The sequence below is a fragment of the Psammomys obesus genome, unplaced genomic scaffold (assembly GCF_907164565.1).
Source record: "Psammomys obesus unplaced genomic scaffold, mPsaObe1.curated_primary_1811, whole genome shotgun sequence".
Taxonomy (NCBI): domain Eukaryota; kingdom Metazoa; phylum Chordata; class Mammalia; order Rodentia; family Muridae; genus Psammomys; species Psammomys obesus.
Window position 1 is genome coordinate 8,376,003 of NW_026595981.1, and position 23,531 is coordinate 8,399,533.

General features: G+C 48.7%; 2 protein-coding genes across 2 annotated transcripts; one reads left to right on the top strand and one right to left on the bottom strand.

Moving 5' to 3' along the window:
* Positions 1–3,742: 3,742 nt before the first annotated feature.
* Rad51d (RAD51 paralog D) lies at positions 3,743–15,238 on the bottom strand. The gene is made up of 10 exons (XM_055620399.1): positions 14,958–15,238; positions 14,570–14,631; positions 14,247–14,365; positions 8,629–8,710; positions 8,254–8,388; positions 7,430–7,525; positions 6,877–6,967; positions 6,709–6,779; positions 5,388–5,555; positions 3,743–5,210 (listed from the first exon to the last, which is right to left on the bottom strand). Exons 1-10 carry the CDS (start codon positions 15,037–15,039, stop codon positions 5,127–5,129), a joined length of 990 nt encoding a protein of 329 aa, XP_055476374.1. The 5' UTR covers positions 15,040–15,238; the 3' UTR covers positions 3,743–5,126.
* Positions 15,239–17,757: 2,519 nt separating this feature from the next.
* On the top strand, positions 17,758–23,392 carry Fndc8 (fibronectin type III domain containing 8). The gene is made up of 4 exons (XM_055619491.1): positions 17,758–17,966; positions 21,518–21,887; positions 22,584–22,820; positions 23,240–23,392. The coding sequence occupies exons 1-4, from the start codon at positions 17,758–17,760 to the stop codon at positions 23,390–23,392; spliced, it is 969 nt and encodes a 322-aa protein (XP_055475466.1).
* The last annotated feature ends 139 nt before the right edge of the window (positions 23,393–23,531 follow it).

Below are 23,531 nucleotides of genomic sequence, written 5' to 3' on the forward strand. Positions count from 1 at the left end.
GCAAGATGAGAAGAAGAACTGTACCCATTTCAAGACTGACTACATAAATATTAAGCACTATGTGGGATCCTTGGTCAAAACTCCAAGATTTCACTCTTTTAATGGTGTGACTGCACTGGTCACACTGAAGCTGGTCCTGTCTGTTCAGAGATCCCTACGAGTATCAGCTTGGCATCACAGACCTCCATCTGATGTAAGACTGGGCTCCTACAGTATTCCTGAAAAGGCACTCGGTACTTCCCATAAGGCTTTGGGAAGTGTAGTAAGCTAAATAACCCTAAAAGTATGGAGCGGGCATTATTGTTCTCACTACACAGTGGCTGAAACTAAGGCTTAAAGAGCCAAGTTCTTCCTCTAGTGTCAATAGCGAGAAAAGAGGTAAGATCAGTGCGTTGAGAGGCTAAAAATCCTACTCCTTTACAGAAAGAGAAGCATTGATGGCGAATGTGTTTGTGTGCGTGTGCAGAGCTGGTATACTGGCAATCAAACCCAGGACCTTAGACATGCTAGACAGTTCTCTGCAACCGAACAACACCTGACTGATAATATACCTTACTCTCATCGAAAACAAGACACTGGAGAGATGGCTTGGCAATTAAGAGTGCTTGTTGATCTTGCAGCACAGCTGGGTTTAGTTTTCAGCACCTACACGGTGGTTCACAACTATCCTTAACTCCAGTTCCAGGGGACTCAGCACCTGCTTCTGACCTCCACAGGCACAGGCACACATATGGTACACTATTCACATGCCGACAAAACATTCATATACACAAAATAAATAAGTCCTTCTTCCCCCCGCCCCCCCCCACAGGGTTTCTCTGTGTAGCCTTGGATGTCCTGGACTCATTTTGTAGACCAGGTTAGCCTTGAACTCACAGAAATCTGCCTGCCTCTGCCTCCCAGATTACAGGCTGGGATTACAGGCGTGCACCACCATGCCCGGCTCAGAAAGAAATCTTTTTTAAAAAAATAAAATGAATAAAACAAGCAAACAAAAAGCCAGTTGAGTTGGCACAGGCCTCTAACCCCAGTACTCTGGAGGCTAAAGCAGAAAAATTGGCAGTTCAAGGTCTCACTGGGTCAGACACCCTTCCTCAACAAAACAAAACAAAAAAACTAAAAAAAAATTATGTGTGTATCTGAGTGTGTGTATGTATATATGGATGTATGTATGTCTTGGCCGCTCTTCTATTGCTGGGAAGAGATACCACGACCAAGGCAACTCTTATAAAGGAAAACATTTAATTGGGGCTGGCTTACAGTTTCAGAGGTTTAGTCCATCATCATCATCATCATCATCATCATGGCAGGGAGGATGGTGGCACACAGGCAGTGAGAAGAGAGAAAAGCTTCACCTGGCTTTGAACTTTCAAAAGCCCACCCCCAGTGACACACTTCTTCCAACAACGCCACACCTTCTGATCTCTCTCAAGCAGTGCCACTCCCTAACGACCAAGCCTTCAAACATATGAGCCTCCGGGGGCCATTCTTATTCAAACCACAATGTGATGTACAATGTGTACACACATATATGTAGCACATTTATAGGGAATACTGTGCCTCATTCTAATCTCAGCTGTACACATCACCAACACAGAGAACTGGACAGCTGAAACTCTACCCAGGCACCTCCATGCCAGGATAAAGTGAAAGCCTGGCAGGCTCCGCATGCATCTAAAGCCCTTATCTCCTCCTGCTCACGTCTCAGGCATGCATGGAGCCTGCTGGTTTTCATTCAGCTTCGTTCCCCTCTAACCCTTCAGCTCTCTTTCACACACACACGGTATCTGCAGTCTCTGGAGTGTTTGTCATTCTGTCTTCCCTGGGGGAGATCAGAAAGAGCGGATGAAGTGGATGAAGTGGATCTTTGATCTAGCTTTTTATGGTGAGCTCAGCTGAAAGGGGTTGGGATGTGCAGCCTCCGCTGCTGGGGCAAAATACAAAAAAAAATTTTGTTAAAATATTTACGTATTTACAGCTGAAGGCAACGAGAGGTTAAAAAAAAGAAAGTCTGGAATCCCATGCTGTCATTTAATAGACAGATGTCCTAAAACCTCAATGAGCTCCATTTAGTCTGTCAGATGAAATGATCCCCAGCACCACTCAGCTTGTCCTACACAGTGAGTGTGGTGCTGAGGTACTGAGCACACACACAAGCCCACCCACCGTCTAATTCCTCCATACACTTCGTGTCTAATAAGACCACAGCAGGTGCCTCAAACAAGCTAAGCCTGAGCCCTAAGCCCATAGCTGTTTCTTGGTTCGCCTAAGCCTAACACTGAGGCACCGTTTCCTTTTGCACTACTGAATTAAACAGTGCACGAGGCAATTCTGCACCAGTGAGATACAGACATTGGGAAGCTCTGAGTTTTCCTTGTTCTTCAAGGGACACAGGAGATGATCCCTTTCCTACCCGTAGATGATCCATGTTTGGATTACTGTTCAGAGTGGCTACAGCCAGGTTTTAATGAGGGCAACAAGTTTGAAGACAAAAGCAGCACAGAGAAGCAGGGACAGAGAAGGAAGGACCCTCTGCTTCTCCGCATTGGACCATTGCATCAACCAACCTTGGCATCACATTATCAGGGATGAGCGACCTTCTTTATCACTGATGCCTCACCAGGATTTTATTACTTGCTAGGAAGAGCAGCCTCAATAATACATGGATTTTTTTTTCTTTTTGTCTGTCTTAGATCAGCCTTCTGACTTGAGACCACCAAGTGCTGGCACACAGTAGGTATTTTTTCTAACTTCAAGTAGACATATGCTAGCACACAGTAGGTATTTTTTTTCTAACTTCAAGTAGACATACAATGACCTCCTTGAATCAAGGTGAAAAAAAGAGAAAAGACTGGGGACCTACTGAATATCTAGATCAAGAGGGAAACAATCTTATATATTGCTTTTACTCTTTTCTAGGACTCTGGATCAAATCTAGGGCCACTCTGCCACTGATGTACACTCCTAGGCCACCCTTTGATATCTCTAAAAATGCATTAAAGCCCACTAATTCACAAGCTTCCACAATGTGAAAAGAGCAAGAGAAGAGCAGACACAGGAGGCCTTTAGTTCCACCACTGGAATTGTCATGTTTCTACTCAAAGCCTTTGGTTCTTTCTTTAACAAAGTGATGAGATGGGAAGTGGGGGGTTTCTCTCAGCGGTGGAGCCATTGCTTAGAACATGTAAGGTCCTGGGTTTGAATTATCTGACTGCAAGGAAAAAAAAAAAACCAAAAACCAAAAAACAATCCACCCAGCCTGCGCCCAACTGATAGTGGTTCCCTGCAAAGCTGCCCTAAGAAAGGGCAGGGAGATGCAGGCAGGTCTCTGAGTTTGAGGCCAGCCTGGTAGAGTGAGTTCCAGGACAGCCAAGGCTACGCAGAGACACCCTGTCTCGGAAAACCGAAAAGAAACTATATAACACTCCACAAGAGTGCCCTTGACTAATTGGTGCTGTCTGCTATGAGATCATGATGCACAAAGCGCAACAAGGGTAGTCGTTATTTACTTTCCCAGCTTAATGTATTGTTTCTCAGTAGAGCGGCAGAAACCTGCCAACCGACCCGCCATGGGGTAGATAGCAAAGGCTGTTGTCTCCTGGAGTCTTCCACAGAAGAAAGTAAGAGGGTTTAAGTTCACCCACACTGTCATTCACAAAGACACACCCACGCCACTTCGTCATCCGCTCTCCATTCCTCAGACTTGCTTCTATCCCTCTACCCATCACCTATAAATGCCATGTATTTTTAACTATTCCATTTTTATTATCATGTGTGAAGGGGCATAGCTATGACACAGAAGGTATAGAAGCCAGAGGACAACTTGCAAAGTCACGTTCCTCTTTCCATTATGTGGGACCCGGGGATTAGACTCAGGTTGTCAGGCTTGGTGACAAGCACCTTTATCTGCTAAGCCATCTCACTGGCCCCGAATATCACATCTTGTAACACATCAAATCATACGAAGCTAATTATAGAGCAGGCTAACCAAGTGTGACCTCCCTGTAAAAACTGTGGTCCGTAAACAATCCTGATAATTTCTTGACTCTGCCTTTTATTTCCCATTCCCTGGTACCATCTTCCCCTTTCGGCCAGAGTTATGACTCTCAGATGGATGACCACAGTCTTGGTAATAGACAGGGGGTTATTTTATTCACTAAGACACGAGGCTGTGGTACAGCTGGCAGGACGAGAGGTGTAATTATACTGCATCTTAGAGCCACCAGCAATGAATTTCTGTATAAAAGACTAGATTTGCCATGTATTATTTACGCCGGCATCAATTTTCCCAGCTGGCTCTATTTACTGTGCAAATTCCCGTCTGTCTGTTTATGGGTTAGGCCACAGTTCAGCACCTCCGGTTACTCTATACTGAGGAAGGGCCCCACAGGGCACCGTGCATATGAAACAAGTGTCTGGTTCACTAGGAGCAGGTCATATCCTTCCTCCCCGGTAAATTATATCCCTGGGACAACATGGAGCCATGATCTTCCCTCTCAGGGTGAGGTAGGCAGGTGTGTGAGACCCAGGCAGCAAGCAGGGAAGGATGCTCCTTCTGGGGGAGCCCCACTGCCTTTCCCCCCAGGGGGCTCTAGGGTTCAGAGGGCCTCCTTTCTATACAGTTATAAGAGTAGGACATATATAAAGAGGTTTACATTTCTGAGGTTGTTTCTACTGAGTAACTCAGACAAAAGCAGCACCATCTTGCAAGTGGAAAAACAGAGGCCAAAATAAATGGGGGTTGGAGAAGCAAAGGCTTCCTGGCGCAATCACTGTGTAGGGAATGGGTTTAGGATCCAATGGTGACAGGACCAGGAAGCGGTTCATCCAGTCACTACTGTGTTTCTTCAGAGATGTCCCAAGCGAGGGTGACCTCAGCCCCCACTGGAAATGTACGGTGGACAGAAAGGAAGAAAACTTGAGACCGGGATAGACTTCTAAGCCCCTCCCACTGCAGCATACTCTGGCAGTGGCTCCATAAGATCCACACAGTAAAGCTGAGGAAACTGAGGCTTGTCTTCTGATGACTCTGCACTGTCAGGTCCCGTGTGGCAGCGAACCACAGCTAACTGGGAAGGAAAGCTGTAAGGGCCTTGAGGCGGTCTCTTCTTTCCCGGTCAACAGCATCATGTCTGTTTGCCAGGCAATTCCGGGCTCTGCTCCTCAGTCCCCAGTGTCCCAATGTCTATCACCTCCTGCAGACCTGTTGGCTGGAAGAAGAGATAGGAGAGAGAGGGGTAGGTAGAATTAAGCAATCTAAGCTTGCTTAAGCTTGCAAAATTTGGCTTTTGTTTCAGGATTTCAGCATTGAAGAATCCTTCAATGAGATGCAAGAAAACCACCCTCTCCAGGACCCAAGATCCCTGATGACACCTGGGTTGGCTCACCTGGCGGGGAGACTTGGTCAGACACACTGTGCGCTGGCTACTACCTGATGTGCCAGCCTCTTCAATGACATCCAGGAGAATCCGGGTACTGGGCACAAAGCTCCAGGAGCGTCCCAGAGCAGGTTTGAACCCTTTACCATCTCTGTCTCTGGTCAAGTGATTGGTCACCTGCAGAAAGGGGCCCAGATCCATGATAGTAGTGCCAAGGACACCTGTTCCTAAAGCTTCCTTTACAGAGAGGAAATCTGACTTATGGCTCTTCCCAGTGTTATAACTTATAGTTGAATCTAGAGCTACAATTCAGGGCTCCTGGTCTGCACCTAGTTTCCCACAAAGCCTCGATGCTTTAGGCCTAACACCAATTATGGTACATGCAGCACCTTTATTCACTCTTTCCTAAGTGGAACCAGTGCTGGACTTGTGCGTGCTACAGGCATCCTAGCCTAGTGCACCCAGCCCTTTGTGTCTGGAGTGTGTATGGGGAAGTGAGAGGAGAAGGAAGGTTTGGACAAGGAGCCCCAATCTGGAACCAGTCTTAAAGCAGGCCAGCCAGAGACACCCAAGCCACAGCCTCCTGAGGCTAGCAACTATGGCTCCTTCCCTACTATCCATACCAGAACCTGGCACTCAAGTACTCAAACACCCAGAAGCCAGGAGATGGAGTGCATTTGAAAAAAATCAGGAAAGCTGGGCATGGTGGCATAAGCCTTTAGTTCCAGCACTATATGCATGTATGTATGCATGTATGTAGACACACTTGCGATGGTTGGAGAGCTTTGTAGAGTTGGTTCTCTTCTTCTACCTTTATGTGGGCTCTTGGGGTCAAACTTATTTAGGCTCATGTGACAGATGCCTTTATACCCACTGAACCATCTTGGCCAGCCCACTCCTCCCCCACCCAACAGAATTTCTCTGTGTAGCCCCGGCAGTCCTGGAACTTGCTCTGTTGGCCAGGCTGGCCTTGAACTCACAGAGATCTGCCTGCCTCTCCCTCCCAAGTACTGGGATTAATGGCATGCACCACCCTGACCGGCCCCAGCTGACATTTTAAAAAATTTCTTTATTTTTATGTACATTTGGTGTTTGGCATGCATATATATCTGTGTGAGGGAGTTGAATCCATTGGAATTTGAGTTACAAACCAGACAGTTGTGAGCTGCCTTGTGGGTGCTGGGAATTGAATCAGGATCCTCTAAGAAGAGCAGCCAATACTCTTAACCACTGAGCCATCTTTCCAGCCCCACTTCCACCCCCAGCTGACATTTAAGAGAAAAAGAGCTAGCTACAACCAGAAGTTATGTTCATGGCAAAGCCTCCTCACCACCAACGCCACACCCAGGTCCCGGGCCAGGATCTTGAGCTCTCGGGCCAGCTGCATCATCAAGGCCAGGCCTGGGAGAGGAGCAGACAGGAGAAGCGGCAGAGTGCCAAGGACAGGGCTGGAAGGTGAAGTCCCCACCCTGTCTCCAGGCTCTCCTCCACTACTTACCTTCCCTCTGCTCACCTCCCAGAAGTGGGGCCACCACTGCAGTGACAGAATCCACAATCACAACCTTCACAGTGCCTGAAGAAGCTGCAGCCTGTAGGGATGGGGAAGAGCAGGCATCATGAGCCAATGACCTCTAGGGGATGCCTGGGCCAGGCTCCTCTAATGGAGGGTGGAGGCCACTGGGATGGCTCAGCAGATAAAGGCTGTTGCACAAGCCTGATAACCACAGAGTGTGATTCCTGGAACCCAAGTATAGGTGATAGGAGAGAGATAAGGCTACAGAGTTTAATCCTAGCACTCAGGGAGGCAGAAGCAGGCGGATCTCTATGAGAGCCAAAGAGATCCACCTGCTTCAACCTCCCAGGTCCTGTTGTACAGGGCTGGTGAGCCTCTAAACAATGGAGCACATGAATTAAGCACGGAGAAATTCCACCTGGGGGTGGGGTGCGCAAGTGCAAACACAGCTGGAGCTGTGACACTGGGACACCTGCCCGCATACAGCTAACACCTGGCCAACTGGGTAAAGCAGAAACAGGCAGATCAGCAGGCTCACCTGCTGGGCCATGGTGCCCCGAAGGTCCTGTAGCAAATCCAGCAACTGGAAGATGTCAAATGCATGCACCACGTGTATCCTCTGGAGAGCTCCTGCCTGAGAGGTGGGAAAGAGAAGCAGGGCCTTGGAGAGGGGGTCCAGGAAAGGGATAAAGAGTAATCACAGGGGACCTAGAGAGATGGCTCAGCGGTTAAGAGCACTGAATGCTCTTGGACGGGAGTTCAATCCCCAGCACCCACATGGCAGCTCATAACTGTAACTCCTGTTCCAGGGGATCCAACACCCTCACACAGATATATATGCAGTCAAAACACCAATGTACATAAAACAAAATAAATTATTTTTTTTTTTTTAAAAAAAAAAAAGAGTAATCACAGAGCTGAAAGGGCAAGGAGGCACTTAGACACAGTGCTGGCATCCACAATGGCAAATGGATTTTGCCTAATGGGCCGATCTCACAGTGGTGACCACCTGGGTGAGACATTCAGCATTCAGCAGGAAGGGCAGATATGATTGATTAGTGATGCCTGCCATGGGCAAGAAATGGGCTGGAAACACAGATGCTAAGTGCTTGCCAGCTTTGATTTACGGTATACAAGGACTTGGAAGTTCCTGAAGAATCAGTGTGGGTGGCATCCTAGCTGGGATAATGATGGGATGATGACATGAACATGAGCTGAGCAGCTTTAGGAATGCAGAAGACCCTCATGTTTTAAAGCAAGAAATGATGATTCCCACAGATGTCATAAATTCTTACAGTGTAAAGGGTCACAAGGTCTCCCCGAATCAGAATTTGAAAGGAACCCAGCCATCCTGCCCCTTACCTGTTTCTTCTGTTCTTGGGTTCTAGCCTGTAGCAGCTGGAGGAGGCGGGACGCTGTCATTCCTCCATTGGTATCAATGTACAGAACATTCTGCTGCAGGCTGTGGGCTACATTTGCAGCCACACAGAGACACACCTTCAGAGACAAGGTGGGGTGCTGGGTAAACCTAAGCCCCTGGGGACGAGGTGGGGGCCACCAGGCAGCTCTCTACCACATTCTGACCAGATTCCAACAGCATGCACTTAAAGCCCATTCTTGGCACCCATCTTGTCTGTTCTGACCTCACAACCCATGGGGACACCCTCAAGAACACCCCCACACACACCAAGGAATCCAGGACAACATGCCCACCTCCCGAAGCTCTCCCATGGGTACCTGGGTTTTGCCACTGCCTGGGCCACCTACAAATTCAGTCACCTCCCCAGTATAGAGGCCAGCATCAAGTAGATTGTCAAGGCTGAGGCAGATGAGAGTGAGGGGGAAGAGAGGAGAGGAGAAACCGTATTAAACCTGCAGATAAATTTGATCCCAACATCCAAAGTCCTGACCTCTGTAAGGTTAAAGGCAACATAATGAGACCCAGAGAGAGAGAGAGAGAGAGAGAAATAGCTTTAATGGAAGCGTGCTTGCTTAGCATATGCAAAGCCCTGAGTTCAACCTCTAGTATCAAGTTAAAAAAAAAAAAAAAAAGAGGTAGGGGGAAAGTTGACATTCACTAATGTAGAATCTTGTAATCAATGAACATGGAAAGTCTCTGCATTTGTTTGGTTCACCTTTGATATTCTTCATCAGCGTTTTTAATTTTCAGCATACAAATTCTACACGGGCTTTGTCAGATTTAGACCTAAGCATTTCATTTTCTGAGATGCAACAGCAAATGGCGCTGTGTTTTTAATTTCAGTTTTCACATGTTCATTGTGAGTTCAGAGAAATGCAATTGATTTTTATGTGTTGATATTGTATCCCCAGACCTTGCTAAACTCGCTTATTAGTTCTGGGAGTTTGTAATTATTTTTTATTTGCTTGTTTTTGTCTGCCTCCCTCATCTCCTAGGAACACCCTGGGGCAAAGACAGGGCTTTTATCCCTGTTGTGTCCCCAGCATTAGCACAAAGCCAAAAACCCTGAAGGTACACAGTAAATATTGCTGAAGAAATGAAAAGAACAGTGGCTCAGACTGTGAAAACTCTGGCTGTAGAAGCCTTGAGATGAACCTCAAAACATGGCCACTTCCTAATCCCAGTTCTGCCCCAAAACCACCATGAAACAGGTCATTACCCTCCATGCTATGTCCAGGACAGGGGCTGAAATGTCTGTGTCCCAGCTGGGACATGCACCTCCCTCCCTAACTAGGCAATAACAATCATGGACCACAGGCCTCTGAAGAGGTTCTTGATGGCCAACCATGACCTATCAGCTCATGGCAAGCAGCAACCAATCCCCACTCCACCTATTTTAACTCCAGGGGCCATAGGCTCCTGCCAATCAAAATGCTCTAATCCTTCCACTTGCCCTGTGGCTTCTTGGACATAGGGTGTCTGTTTAATAAGCATCTATTTAGTAGGGCTCCAGCCTGGTTCCATCACAGCAGTTCCTCTCACCAGGCACTCCCAGGGTAGGGCCCAGATCAACTACATCAGGCACACAGCCAGAGAGTCTAGAGTTAGAGCCTGCTTCTGAAGTTTAAGACCTCCTTCCAGGTGGGGGCTGGCATGATGGCTCAGTCCATAAAACTGCTTGCCTTGCAAGCGTGGAGACCTTGCCTTGATCCCTAGAACCAACACAAAAAGCTGAGTGTGAGAGGCTAGAGATGTGACTGAGCTCTTGGCTTACAACTAACTACCCAGGGCATCTGATACGTCTGGTCTCCACAGGCCCCTGCATCCATGTGCACACGCTCATACACAGAAGCATATACATGCTGAAAACTAAAAACTAAAGTGATCTCTAAAAAAGAAAAAAAAATCCAGCTCTGGTGGTGTGCATTTAAGATTCCAGTGGTGGGAATGCAGCCACAAGTGAGTCCCTGAGGCTCACTGGCCAGAATGGAGAGATGGTTCAGAGGTTAAGAGGACCAGGGTTCAATCTCTAATACCCACATGGCAGCTTAGAACCATCTGTAACTCCAGGCACAGGGAAGTCTGACTTCCAAGGGCACCAGGAATGTGTGTGGTACACAGTCAAAAACACTCATAGGCATGAAGATAAAAAAATAAAACAAACAAGATGGCCCCCAAGTAATAACATCTGGTGTCCTCTGGTGTCCATGGGTATATGTGCATGAACACACACACACACACACACACACGAACACACAGGAAGACAGGGCGAAGGGGAGGGAGAGAGGGAAAGACAGAGAATTCTGAATGATTTTAATGCGTGCTCAAGTTTGAGAATCAATTCTGCCAGCACGTTACAAGGTCTTTCTGTTTTTTCCTTTCTCTTCTTTTTTATGACAGGAGGCTGCCATTGAACCAGATGATCTTCCTAGCTTGGCCTCTTAGCAGTTGGGACCAGGCACACACCCCCCTCACTCAGCTTTCAGAGGAGTTTTCTAAAAGCAACTTACAATAACAATTCCCCAGCTTGTCTTGGAGCACCCCAAAATACTAAAGGCTACTTGTGTCCCTTCCTTTGGGACATGCTCATCTGGTTGAAGAGTTAGCCTTAAAGGGTCTTTAAAAGTTCCCGCAGTAAGCCAGAGAGGCACAGGCAGCGGATCAAAGTGAGTTTGAGGGCAGCCTGATCTACAGAGTCCAGGACAGCTAAGGCTACACAGTGAAACTCTGTGTAAAAAAAAAAAAAAGTTCCCCAGGTGACTCCAGTCTGCAGACAAAATTGTGCGGAACATTGTTCTTGATTGATTAAATAGGTGTTCTAGAAGTATTTCATTTTACACTTCCCAAGTAGTCACAGGGAAGAATGAATCACTGTTTCCTGTTTGTTTGTTTGTTTGTTTGTTTGTTTTCCAAAATAGGGTTTCTTTTGGCTGTCCTGGACTCCCTTTGTAGACCAGGCTGGCCTCAAACTCACAGGGATCCCCCTGCCTCTGCCTCCCTCTGCTGGGATTACAAACCTGCTGAATCACTGGGTTTTGACTCCATTTAACCCATCACATACCAGGTGGTGGTGCACACCTTTAATCCCAGCACTCGTGAGGCAGAGGCAGGCGGACCTCTGAGTTCAAGGCCAGCCTCTCTTACAAAGTGAGTTCCAGGGCAGCCAGGACTACACAAAGCAACCCTGTCTCAAAACACCAAAGCCAACCAACCAAAGAACCCATCGCAGGGGGGTCGGGCTGGAGATGGCTCAGCAGCTAAGTCGAATTGCTGCTCTTGTAGAAGACTTTATTTGGTTCCCGATACCACATCAGATGCCTCAGTGTCCCCTATAATTCCAACACCATGGAATCCAACTTCCTCTTCTGGCTTTCCTGAGCATCTATACATACAATGGACATACACACACACACACACACACAAATAAACAATTTTGAGATAAGGTCTCTCTATTATGTAGCTCTGGCAGTCCTAGAACTCACTCTGTAGACCAGGCTGTCCTCGAACTCACAGAGATCCACCTGCCTCTGTCTCCCACATGCTGGGATTAAAGGTATGCACCATCATGGCCAACTAAAATAAAAATCTTAAAACAGAAACAAAACCTACCACATACTGGGCTAAGACGCTCCACCTGCATGAGGTACTTCCAAACCCACCTCTTAGACAACCTCCCACGGGTGTTTCCACCCCTGACTCTTCCCACTGGTTCTGGATGGAGCAGGGCAACCTACCAATACATATCCTCTGAGCACAGCAGTACGTAGAGGGGCTCCAGCCAGGACTGCTTACGATGCAGGGGTTTCTGAGATTCCCCCCAGCTTTTCCACCGAACTTCCCATCAGTTATTCTCCCAGTCATTCATCCAGACACCTTGCTTCCTGTTTCCTTAAGACGGTTATTCCCACAGAGGGGAACAGACCAAAGCCCTGGCTCGCAAGGCCTAACCACACTAACCCATCTACAGTGGCTTCCTGAGGTGTGCTGCATGCTCCGCTGGCCTGCAAAGACTGCGCCTCAGTACTCCAAGAGGACCCTATTTAACGGTTTTATGTGTGTTAATCACGGGTTTCGATAGCTTTAATTATAGCCTCATCTCCAGAGGTTCAATAGGCACAGCACACTGCGAGGAAGGCTGAACACCTAGCAAGCCGCCTTTGAGTCTTCAGACCTACACCTCACCTCACAGTAAGCCTCTGGCCACGTCTCACCTTCAACACGTCTTCCACCCTCACAAACCCTGGATCAGACTTAAGCAACCCAAACCAGCACCACCAGATCCCAGCTTGGCCTCCCCTAGCTGGCCTGGCCATCCTGCACAGCTCCACCCCAACGACCTACAAATGCTTTCACGGGGCCTCTCGCCTCCATGTATCCAATCTACCATCTAACAGCAGCAGGATCCTGAGATGGTCCCTGACCCGGAGTCCCCATTTCTTCACATACGCAATAATGATTTCAAAAGCCGGTGCGCTCTCATCTGGGGTTGTGAAGGGCAAATGAAATGCATGCCATGAAATGCTGAGCATGGCGCCGGCGTCGAGGTGAGCATTCAGGGCAACCTCAGTGGTTGGTCTGCCAATGTCAAGGCTACCCGTGCCACTCTGAGCCACTTCCTGCACTGATGACCGCAGCGTGCCCTCTCACTGCTCCTTCTGTGTGTGCTGGTTTTATAAGCCCCCTGGGCCCCAAAGCCAAAGTGCCTCCTTGCTGTACTCACAATTCTCCCATATACACTGACCACCATGCTTAAGATACTGAGCCTCACTCCTACAGATAGCATCTGCATGTGCCTGGCACCCAGTAGGCACTCGGCCAATGTTTGATGGATTACAAACACAGACCCCCAACCAGCGAGAGCAAGCACTAGACTGTGCGGACCTTGCCAAGAGAATGTGTTCTGGAAACAGCAAGGGCCAGACCAATCCAGAGACCTTTGTGATGGCAGTGTTATTCATCAAACTCCGCACAGACAGGCCAGGAGAGGGGTCAGGCTCGCTTGGCCAGAAAACGCCAGTCGTCTTCCAAGTCTTTCCCAACCCAAACAACAGGGCACAACCTAACCGCTCTTTTCAGTGAGAGTGCACGGCTTCCTGCAGCTGCCTGCAAAGGCAGAGGCAACAGGCTCTGGGCTCACCTCTGCCGCCTCCTCCTCTTAGGCTAACCACAAGAGAGCCGAAAAATCTCTCATCTATAACCTAGGGCACCATTTCTCAACCCCGGGGTCGTGACCCCTTTGGGATTGAACAACCCTTTCACAGGGGTTGCATATCAGAAATCCTGCATATCAGGTATTTACATTATGATCTATAACAGTGGCAACATTCCAGTTACGAAGTACAACGAAAATAATTTTATGGTTGGGGGTCACCACAGGAGGGACTGTATTAAAGGGTCGCAGCTTATGAAGGTTGAGAGCCAATATCCTAGGGTCAGAGCCTAGGTACAGACTCCCCGGAAGTCTCAATCCTGCCCTGGTCTCAGTTGTCTTATCCTGAAGTATCATGGACTCTACTAAATAATGGGATATTAGTGACATCTTGTGTCATAGCCTAGTGTCTCTTCACTGGGAAAAGTTGGCTCCCAGGAGACACTGAATAGTATCTGGAGACATTTTTGATTGTTATCACTGGGGGCAGGAGAGGTGAGCTTGGCATCCGATGAGTAAAGGCCAGGAATGCTGCTAAACGTCTCTGAACGCACAGGGTAGCCCTAACCCAAGCAAATATTTACTGCCGCCACCACCACCCTGGCCAAGTATCAACAGTGCTGAGGCTAGGAACCCCCGCGGGTCACTCTAAGAAAAAAAACCCTCAGGGTCCAGATACCCGTAAGTTCCCTGACAGCTTCAGACTACCCTCGCCAGCCCTGCCCTCTATAGTCTCGGTATGGAAAAGCTCTGCTTTCATCCTCTTGCCCAGCTAGGCATACAAACCTTCCAATGCCTGTGGACAGGATGGCAGTGGAAGTCTTCAGCTCCTCATAGAGATCTGCGCCGTTTAAGGGGAAAGCGGAGAACTGCGCCAGCAACACCCTCCTCAAGGCAACCAGGGCCTGCCAATAGGGAGGACACTCAGGCTCCAGAGCGGCCAGACTGCCCAGAGCCCTGAAAAGCATTTGTCCCGCCCCCCCCACCCCCCCAAGCAACCGTAAAGCACTCCGGATCTAGTGCCCCCTTCCCCATCTACTCCGGGAAACTCTGATCCTGCAGCCTGGGGATCCGCTCTGGAAGACAGGTTGGGATGGCGCTTGCATCACCTTGTAAGACAAGCCACACTTCTGAGCTACCTCCTCTAGGTCAGCAGCCGCCAGGTCCGCCACTGGAAAGAGACCAAGAGCACCTGATTGGCAACAGGAATGGCTTAGCCTTGCCACGCCTAGCCGTTTCCTCTGCTGTGAAATAGGGTCTTAACTCTACTTCGGATCTCGGAGTACTCAGGCCCTGATGCAGGACCCTGCGAGGAGCCCAGCACACAGTAGAGTCCTTTGCCTCTGGCTTGGCTCCCACGAACCCAGCCTCCCCAGGAGGTCAGAGGAGGAGTGTGGAGCTCTCGGTAGAGCGAAGTGCCCCCGCACGTGTGCCAAGACCGTGGCGCCGACCCTCAAGGTCGTGCCCATGATGTGTGCTACACGCCCACGCGGTCACCTGTCTTGATTTTTCGGTCCCTCAGAAGCCGGACGATCTCCTCGGAGAGGCCCGGGCACAGCCCTGCCCTGAGCTTGCCCATGTTCCCTGCAAACCTAGGACGCCTTGAGGGTTGTGTGTCACGTGGGCGCTCGCAGAGTCCCCCAACTCCGGGCGTCCCTTGGTTCCACTTCGGGAAAGGATCCTGGCGCGCTAGCACCGGAGGAGAGAGCGGGAAGAAGGTGCAGGTCGGGGTGAGGGACTCTATCCCTTCCCAACTCACAGGACTCTTAGCGCCCTGGGCCCGCCCCCTCCCGACGGACGCTTCCGGGTTCCGCGACTGGAGCGTCTTTTGTAGGCCAGGCCTGCAGCGCCATCTGCTGACCAAATGGGCAAACGCGACGGCCTTGCGACTCACGCCAACCACCGGCCAGCCACAGAGCTGCCCTGGGTACTGATTGCGCGCACTGGATACTGGTCGCGCGCGCGCGCGCGTGTATACACACACACACACACACACACACACGGAGACAGAGAGAGGAAGAGAAGAGAGGAGAGAGAGAGAGAGAGAGAGAGAGAGAGAAACACCACACACACACACACACACACACACACACACACACACACACACACACACGCTTCCAGTGAGTTGCTTGTGTACCAGCCTCTACTTGCAACGCTAGGGGGCACTCTCACCCTACCTCAGTACTTTACTGAAGCACAAACAACATCTCCTCCCCCTTCTAGTAGCATTCATGTTAGGGAGACAATGAAAAGGAAGTCAATTCAGACGATTAGAGATTGTATAATCAAGCTGAGTTCCAGCGAAGTTCTCAGAGGACGCATGTGCCCCTGTATTAAAAAAAAAAAAAAAAAAAAAAAAAAAGATTGTTTTTGTTTGATGTTCACATATATAGGAATTGCCTGCATGCTTGGTACCCAAGATGGCCAGAAAAGGAGGTCAGATTCCCCTGGACTAGGAATTGCAGATGGTCGTAAGCCACCATGTGGGTGCTGGGATCTGAACCTCAGTACTCTGGAAGAGTAGCCAGTGCTCTTAAGAGCTAAGCCATTTCTTTCTTTTTTTTAAAAGAGGTTTATTTATTATGTATACAATGTTCTGCCTGCACGTACACCTGCACGCCAGAAGAGGGCACCAGATCTCATTATAGATGGTTTTGAACCACCATGTGGTTGCTGGGAATTGAACTCAGGACCTCTGGAAGAGCAGCCAGTGCTCTGAACCTCTGAGCCATCTCTCCAGCCCCGCTAAGCCATTTCTTTAGCCCCATATATTCCAAAGGTTTCAATGGGAGTAGCGGAACATGAGGTAGAACATATAAAATACAGTTTGCTATTTTGAAATGTTCTTTACTACATCCAGTGAAGAAAGAAGGCTGTTGTGGATAGAAGCATGGTTTTGTTTGGGTCCCAGGTGTGGGATGTGGCACTGATTCACATAGTCCACAGCAGCAGACTACTACTACTTGCCTCATGAGGGCTCTGAGAGGAGCTCTTTGCCAGCTGCAGATAGTTTAAATCTGAGGACTCTGGAGAGAATAAATGCAAGAGCCCAGATAGTGTGGACTAGGAGAAAGAACAAGGCTCCTCCTGCTTCCCCCTTGCTACTCCTGGTTGCTGTTGTGAGACAAGAAGTTGATCTGAAATGAGGATTGGACTGGCTCCAAGGAACCTGATGACCCTGACCAGCAGGATGCAGCTAAGAGAACTGTAGCCCCTCTCCCACTAACTCTTGGTGTTGGGGTATTGGAAGGGATTAGGGTGCAGTAGGGAGAAAAAGATAAATGTAAATAAGTTTTTAAAAAGTATGCCAACATAAGGAAGCTTCTCACGCCCATGTGTGAGGTTCTATTTCTGTACTTTGTAGTTGAAGGAGTTGGAGCTCAAAGATTGTTATTTTCTGAGTTACACAGCTAGTAAGCACAGAACTGAGTCCACATCCAACTGTAAAGCCAGTGTCACAGAACTTGCTCCCTTCTCTCCCCGGAAGTTGTGGGTGTGTTTCTACTTTACTCTGGCTTTCTTCATAGCAGAGAAGTTGGGCCTGTTTTTAGAACTATCTTCCCATGTTCACCATTGTCTCTCAGTCTTTCAAGGCATTTGGAGTTCTAGCACTAAAAGCAGCTACTCTGTGAGCTACAACCCAAGGTCAGCTTTCTCTGCGCTTATGCTACTGGCTTCAGTGGGATTTGCTGTTTAGATGCATCAGTAGGCAAAGCCTTCCTCTTCAAAGGTTCTTTAGCTCAGGCCAGGAGGTGTTCTCTCTGTCACTAGCCTGCTCCTCTTTCTGGGACAGCTCTGAAAGGCACAGGTGTTAAGCCTCTTGAAGTCCTTAGAGGAGGACAGAGCAGCTGTGACCACAATGTGGCCTAGAGCACATGCCTTTAAACCAAGCACTTTGGGAAGCAGAGACAGGCAGACCCTTCTGAGTTCGAGACTGGCCTGGTTTACAAATCGAGTCCAGGACAGCCAAGGCTACACAGAGAAACCCTGTCTTGAAAAACAAACAAGCAAATGTCACTTAGAAGGGGCTCTGTGTGTTGGAAGGGGCCATGACATTTGTTTCTTGGCTCAGCCCCACCCCTGACCTGGGCTTTTGGTCTGCCCAGCTGCACAGCAAGCCTCACAGCAAGGGGAGGCTGGCCCCTAATTGTTACACTCCGTGATGATTGTGAAGTCAGCTCACTGCACACCCAGCTCACACAAACTAAGAGTTGGGACCTCTGCCTCAGTTTCTCGCTGCTTCCTGCTGGCTGGATGTCCCACACAGTGGCGACAGTGCTGATCCCACCCACATCAGATGGCAACGGAGGTGTTCTGCAAAGCGGGGGGCGGGGAGGACGCTGCACCGAAGAAGGAAACCCCTGATGTCACAAATGTGGCCAACCAACTGCCAAAGGCCTGTCCAAATTCCATGTTTCTTAACCGGTCCATGCCTACCAAAGGTCTCCTGCTTGCCTCAAGACGCAGCTTGGTCAACTACTCAGAGGAAGACACCACCAATATCATGTGAGAGTCGATTTGGGATCCTCCTTTCCAAGGCTGGAGAAACTTTGTAGGCCACTGTGGGGTCCCTCGGGGGAAAAAACATGTCAGGAGGTTCCCATGCACCCCCGAGCCCCACGTCAGTTCTGGAGGATGTGGGCTGCCTACGCTAGACCTTTCTGGACTAGTCAAAGAGTTAGGGTGCTCCTTATTCTGCTTAGCACTCTGTCCCGCCCCAGGCTTCTTCCCTTCATTTCTCCCACCCTAATGTCTCTGCCTGCCTTCCAGCTGAGGTTCACTGATCTTCTTAGTGAGTCTGGGTTTCCTCTACTTCATGCCACAAAACTCTTCCTTTTGGTGAGAAATATGACCCAGTGTCAAGTGGGGGATGGCAAAGCTGGGAAGCATAGTCCCTGCCTTTAAAGAACATTAGGCCTAGTGCGAAGGGTGTTGGTTGTGGTGGACAGTAGGCAATAAAAAGGGTGATACAGTACAGCCTGGTAAACGCTATCACAAGTACCTTGACGCCTAGAGCCAAGGGCTGGTACAGTTTGGGGCAAGGTGCAGAAAAGGGAAACTTCTTAGAGGAAGTGACATCTAAGAAAGATCTCCAGGGAAAGGGTGTGCAGGGTGATGGCTGAGGAAACAGTGCACAGTCTCCATTGAAGTGACCCACGAATGGGCCCCGGGCTTCGTTCAATGCCCTGCTCTCACTGTCTTGAGCCACCCTGTGGGTGCGGAGAGTTGAACTCGGGTCCTCTACAAGAGCAACCAGTACTCTTAACCAATGAGACATCTCTTCAGCCCCAGTCACAGAGTCTTTTATCATTTCTTAAAAAAAAAAAAAAAAAAAAAAAGGTTCCATACTTTCTCACTGGGATCCACAGACTGTGTACTGGTTTAGATGCGAGAGAGGGATGTGTCCACTCTAGGTCACCATGGGCTATTGTGACCTGGCTGAAATAACCATTGTTTGTAGATTTATGATTTACTAAGGGATGGGGGTCGGGGGAGGGGGACCTCAGGCATGGAGCCCTGATTTCAAATCCAAGTTCTACCACTTAGATAAATGACCTCAGCCAAGTTCTCAGGCCAACACCCATCTCTCGGGGCTGCTGCGGAAATCAGGAAGGAGAGGTGTCCTACAAGCAGTCCAGGGCACCAGTGGTGTTTTGTGCCCACTGCAGCACTAGAGTTTTTCCGGAGTGGAGTCTGGTTTCTTGTTATTGTTTTCAAGACAAGGTTTCTCTGTGTAGCTTTGGCTATTCTGGAGCTCAATCTGTAGACCAGGCTGGCCTTGACCTCAGAGAGATCCACCTGCCTCTGCCACTACTGCCTGGCTCCAAGTGGGTGACTCTGAAATAGAGATTTTTAGGACAGTCTGTATAAATGATGTCAGCCTTCTCAACTCGTCAGCCTACAAATACAGGACTTAAAAGAACATCTGTCTTAAATGTCCTTCAAGGGCTTGTGGGGCTTGAGGGGTGAGTGTTCTGAACTGATCCAGATGCCTCCAGAGTTTGCGGGTGAGAGCCCAGGAAGGGCATACAGCCTGGAAAGCCAACAGAAAGTAGGAAGCTGGGCTAGACTAAGGTAGATTGGGACATGACTACAGGCCAGGAAATCTTAGCTGGGAGAAGCCAGAATAATAACCATTAGACAGGGAATCAGAAGTCACAGAGTATATGCATGACAGGGGAAGGAGCAGTCTGTGATGTTTAATTTTAGTTATTTGTATGTATTATCGAAGTTGTTTTTAAGGATTTGAAAGCTAATTTTATTTTTGTGTTGGTGCACTGAATCAGCAAGACAATGCAGGGCTATGTATTCCCTTTGTAATGGCAAAGAGCAATAACACACAGATCCATGCAGGTACTGGAGAGATGGCTCAGTGCTTAAGTGCAGTGATTGGTCTTGCAGAGGAGCAGGGTTTAGATCCCAGCATCCACATGACGTCACAACTCTCTGGAACTGCAGTTCCAGTGGATCCACTGCCTTCTTCTGGCCTCTGTATGCATGCGGTACACATCCATACATGGAGGTAAAACACATAAGTTTAAAAAGCAACAAACAAATATTCATGTCACAAAATAAAACAACCAGGGAACAGACAAGATAGCCAAAGCCTCTGCTACATCTATCAGTACAGACGGATCAAAAGACAGCACGGAGCAGAAATCAAGTTTCAGATAGGGTGTTGCTGGATGATACCTTTTATTTATACAGAGTCAAGAGACATGTAAAGCAGTATGTCTTGCCTCAGGTAAACGTCCATGTGCAACAAGCCTAAGATGACACATAGTGAATAATAAACAGAAAACCAAACCAAACCAAAAAAAAAAACTTACTTGCTGGCTGCATTAGCTAGAGGATATGCAGTGTGAGAGAAGCATGGCGGGGCGGTCTTGGTAATGGCAATACATCTTAATTTCTAAAGTTGGATGAGAGCAAATAAAATGTCTAAACTACTCCCTGATTAAAAAAACAAAACAAAACATAAAAATGGGGGATGTTTTAGTTATTGTTTTATGGCTGTGAGGAGACCCCACGACCAAGGCGGCTTATAGAAGAAAGCATTTAATTGTGGGCTTGCTTACATTTACGGTTTCAGAGGGCTGGCCCATTATCATGCCAGGAAACATGGTGGCAGGCAGGTATGGTACTGGAGAAGTATCTGAGATCTCTCTGATCCCCAAGTTACAGGCTGAGGAGAGGATGGGGTGGCCTGATGTTAGCTTTGGATACCTCAAACCCTACCCATAGTCACATAGCTCCTCCCACAAAGCCACACCTCCTAACCCTTCCTAAACAGTTCCACTAATTGGGGACCAAGCAATCAAACATATGAGCTTATGGGGAATATTATCATTCAAACCACCTCGGGGGAACAGTGATTTCTTTTTTTGTTTGGCTTTGTTTTTACTCTTTTTTTTTTTTTTTTGAGTCAAGGGTCTCATCGTATAGCCCAGACTGGTTTGGAACTTTTGATCCTCCTGCGCCAGCCTCTCCAGTACTAGAATTACAGGTGTGTTTGTGTGACCAGACCCAGTGGAACACGAGCATTCCTCCAGTATATGTATCACACATAAAACACACTATTCATTTCACATGCTTCATAAGTTAGATGTCATTAAAAGAGAAGTAAATATAAATCACATTAAATGTGAAGTAACAGTAAAGAAGTACTAGCAAAGAAATTAGCATAATTTAATCCTTTCTCATTAGGTACCTGCAGACATTTCTCTTTACTCCCATTGGTTGCTGTGGTCATTTTCTAGGATGCTTGCACCCTATTTTGGTGGGAGTTTCTAAAATTGTGGATCTCAGAACACTTAGTATCAGAACCACCTGAAGATCTTACTAAAATGGAGTTTCCATGCCCATTGGGGACCGGGAACCAGAAATGTGCAGTTTTAGTGAGCACTCTGCTGCTACTGAACAGGAGCACGCCTCAAGCCATCTCACAGTCAGGGATGCTGATGGAGTGAGTCCCTAGGCCGTGGGTTCAGGGTTCCTCAGGCTGATGTGTTGCGGGCAGCCTCTGTCATCCAACATCCCTGTCCTTCCCACTTCAGGAAACAGGTACCAGCGGAAGATTCTGAATACAGCTCAGACGACACAAGCCTGTCTCCCCTATCGTTCACTCTGTTGAATCCCATCAAACTGGCTGTGACCCAACCCAACAGCAGCTTCTTTGCCGGGATGCTGGAGGGTGAGCTGAACAAACTCAATTTATCATTGATGGCCAAAAAGACAGAAAAGGAGAATCGGGCCATCTGCTCCCACTCATCTAAGTCCCAAATGGCCACCAGGGGCCTGTTGGACCTTGACAACCCTGCAATAGACACAGACACCTCCTCAACACGCTCTGAGTCTTCTGTGGTCATGGATGTGCCAGAGGCCCCCTTCATCTGCGAACACACCGTTGGCGATTCCACAGCTGTGGTATGTTTTTCTTTTGTCAAAGGCTTACTGTGTAGGCACTGAACTCCAAGAGAAGTGTGAAGGGAATCGCCACTGCATTCTGACCTCTGGTTCATGGTTTAGGAAGGGAGGCAGGAGGCAGATCAGGTTCACTGGTTCTCTGTTCAATGCAGAAAAGACTCGGGAATTCAGAGGGAAAGGCTACTTCCAACTGAGCAATGGCTGGAACTGGGAAGTGTAGAGGTTAGCAGTAGGCCCAGTGTATCCTGAGGGAAGGCTTGGGCCAGTCATGTTCCCACAGACCACCTTGTCCATACCTAGACCCCTAGACTCCAACCCTACAAGGTTTGAGGGAGGCCTGACAATGTGTATCGGCTTACTTAGTCCCAGGTAATGAAAATGCTATGGCAACTCCCTGTGAGATGCTAAGTCAGACTTCTAGTCTGTCATTGGTTGCTGTGTGATGACCTCCCTACAGTTGGAAAATGTGCTTTCCATAGGTAGCTTTCAGCTGAGTGTTTAGGCCTACGGAATGAGGAGCACTGTGAGGTGGGTGGAGCTCCTCCCCCTTCCCTGTGCTGTGAGGCCTACGGTTTGCACTCTCCTCCAGACCTCCAGTAGGAACAGGAACGGAAGGGCACCTGTGACTCCCCCTCCACCCTTAGTGCCACAGGCCAGCCAGACCTGAGGAAGCCTGGGCTCTCTCTCTTCCCCTAGATTTCCTGGACTTATGCTGTGGGCAAGCAGCAGGTCAGTTTTTACCAGGTGCTGCTGCAGGAGGCAACCAAACAAGGCAACAAGGAGACACCCAAGGTCAAGAACCGCCCGTGGATCTTCAACAAGATCCTGGGCACCACAATCAAGCTGATGGAGCTGAAGCCGAATACAATCTATTGCCTTACTGTCCGAGCAGCCAACACAGCGGGGCTGGGGAAGTGGTGCAAGCCCTATAAGGTGAGTCCTGGAAGCATGGAGTAGCCCTCCAAGTCTCATGTCCTCGCTTGCTTTCCTTATGTCTGGGCCAACAAGCATCAATTCCAGACTGCTGTTCCCTGAGAGGTTTACCGGCCCATCAGTCATGCAAACTGGTAACTGTAGTCGTAGCATCACAATGTTCGTTTTTTTTCAAAGCCACAAGGTCTCGTAGTCTGTAATGCCGGTAACTGTGAGTGGACCAAGAATTGTGAAGGGAAAAGGGAACAGACCAAAAGTTACAGCTTGCAGGTGTCAGGGGCCTAGGGTAGAGAGAACCCCACAGTGACTGTGTTGCATGAGGCCAAGATCTCACTTAGCAGCAAGAAGGATAATGGAGATGAGTGAGAGCTAAGACTCTAGCCTGGGAAGGCATCCTGAGGGTGCTTGTTTTATTTCAGTTTGCAACTCTGTCTACTGACTTCAGCAGCTTCCCCAAGAACAATCCCATCCAGGTTACTGTGCGGCGCAAACAGCCTCAGCGGAGAATTGTATCCATGGCGATGGAGGAGATGCGGAGGCTGGAGGATCTGGAATACCTATATCCGTATTAGGGGGTGTGCAGTCGAGGCTATCCCTTGCCCACTGTCAGCCCTGGCCCTGGGTCCTTAGGAATCAGAATCAGGAGAGATACTGTACCAGCAAGCACCATGCCAAAGAACCACTAGTTACCCACCAGTCCAGGGCCTGTGG

Bases quoted from the DNA above. Each gene is read 5' to 3' on its own strand.
- Rad51d (XM_055620399.1), bottom strand. From the start codon at position 15,039: ATGGGCAAGCTCAGGGCAGGGCTGTGCCCGGGCCTCTCCGAGGAGATC. The intron at 14,632-14,957 runs GTGACCGCGTGG...GTCTCTTTCCAG, and splicing joins GGACCGAAAAATCAAGACAG to TGGCGGACCTGGCGGCTGCT. The intron at 7,526-8,253 runs GTAAGGGGCAGG...CCCACCTCTCAG, and splicing joins CCCAAGAACAGAAGAAACAG to GCAGGAGCTCTCCAGAGGAT.
- Fndc8 (XM_055619491.1), top strand. From the start codon at position 17,758: ATGGCAACGGAGGTGTTCTGCAAAGCGGGGGGCGGGGAGGACGCTGCA. The intron at 21,888-22,583 runs GTATGTTTTTCT...CTCTTCCCCTAG, and splicing joins TTGGCGATTCCACAGCTGTG to ATTTCCTGGACTTATGCTGT. The intron at 22,821-23,239 runs GTGAGTCCTGGA...GTTTTATTTCAG, and splicing joins AGTGGTGCAAGCCCTATAAG to TTTGCAACTCTGTCTACTGA.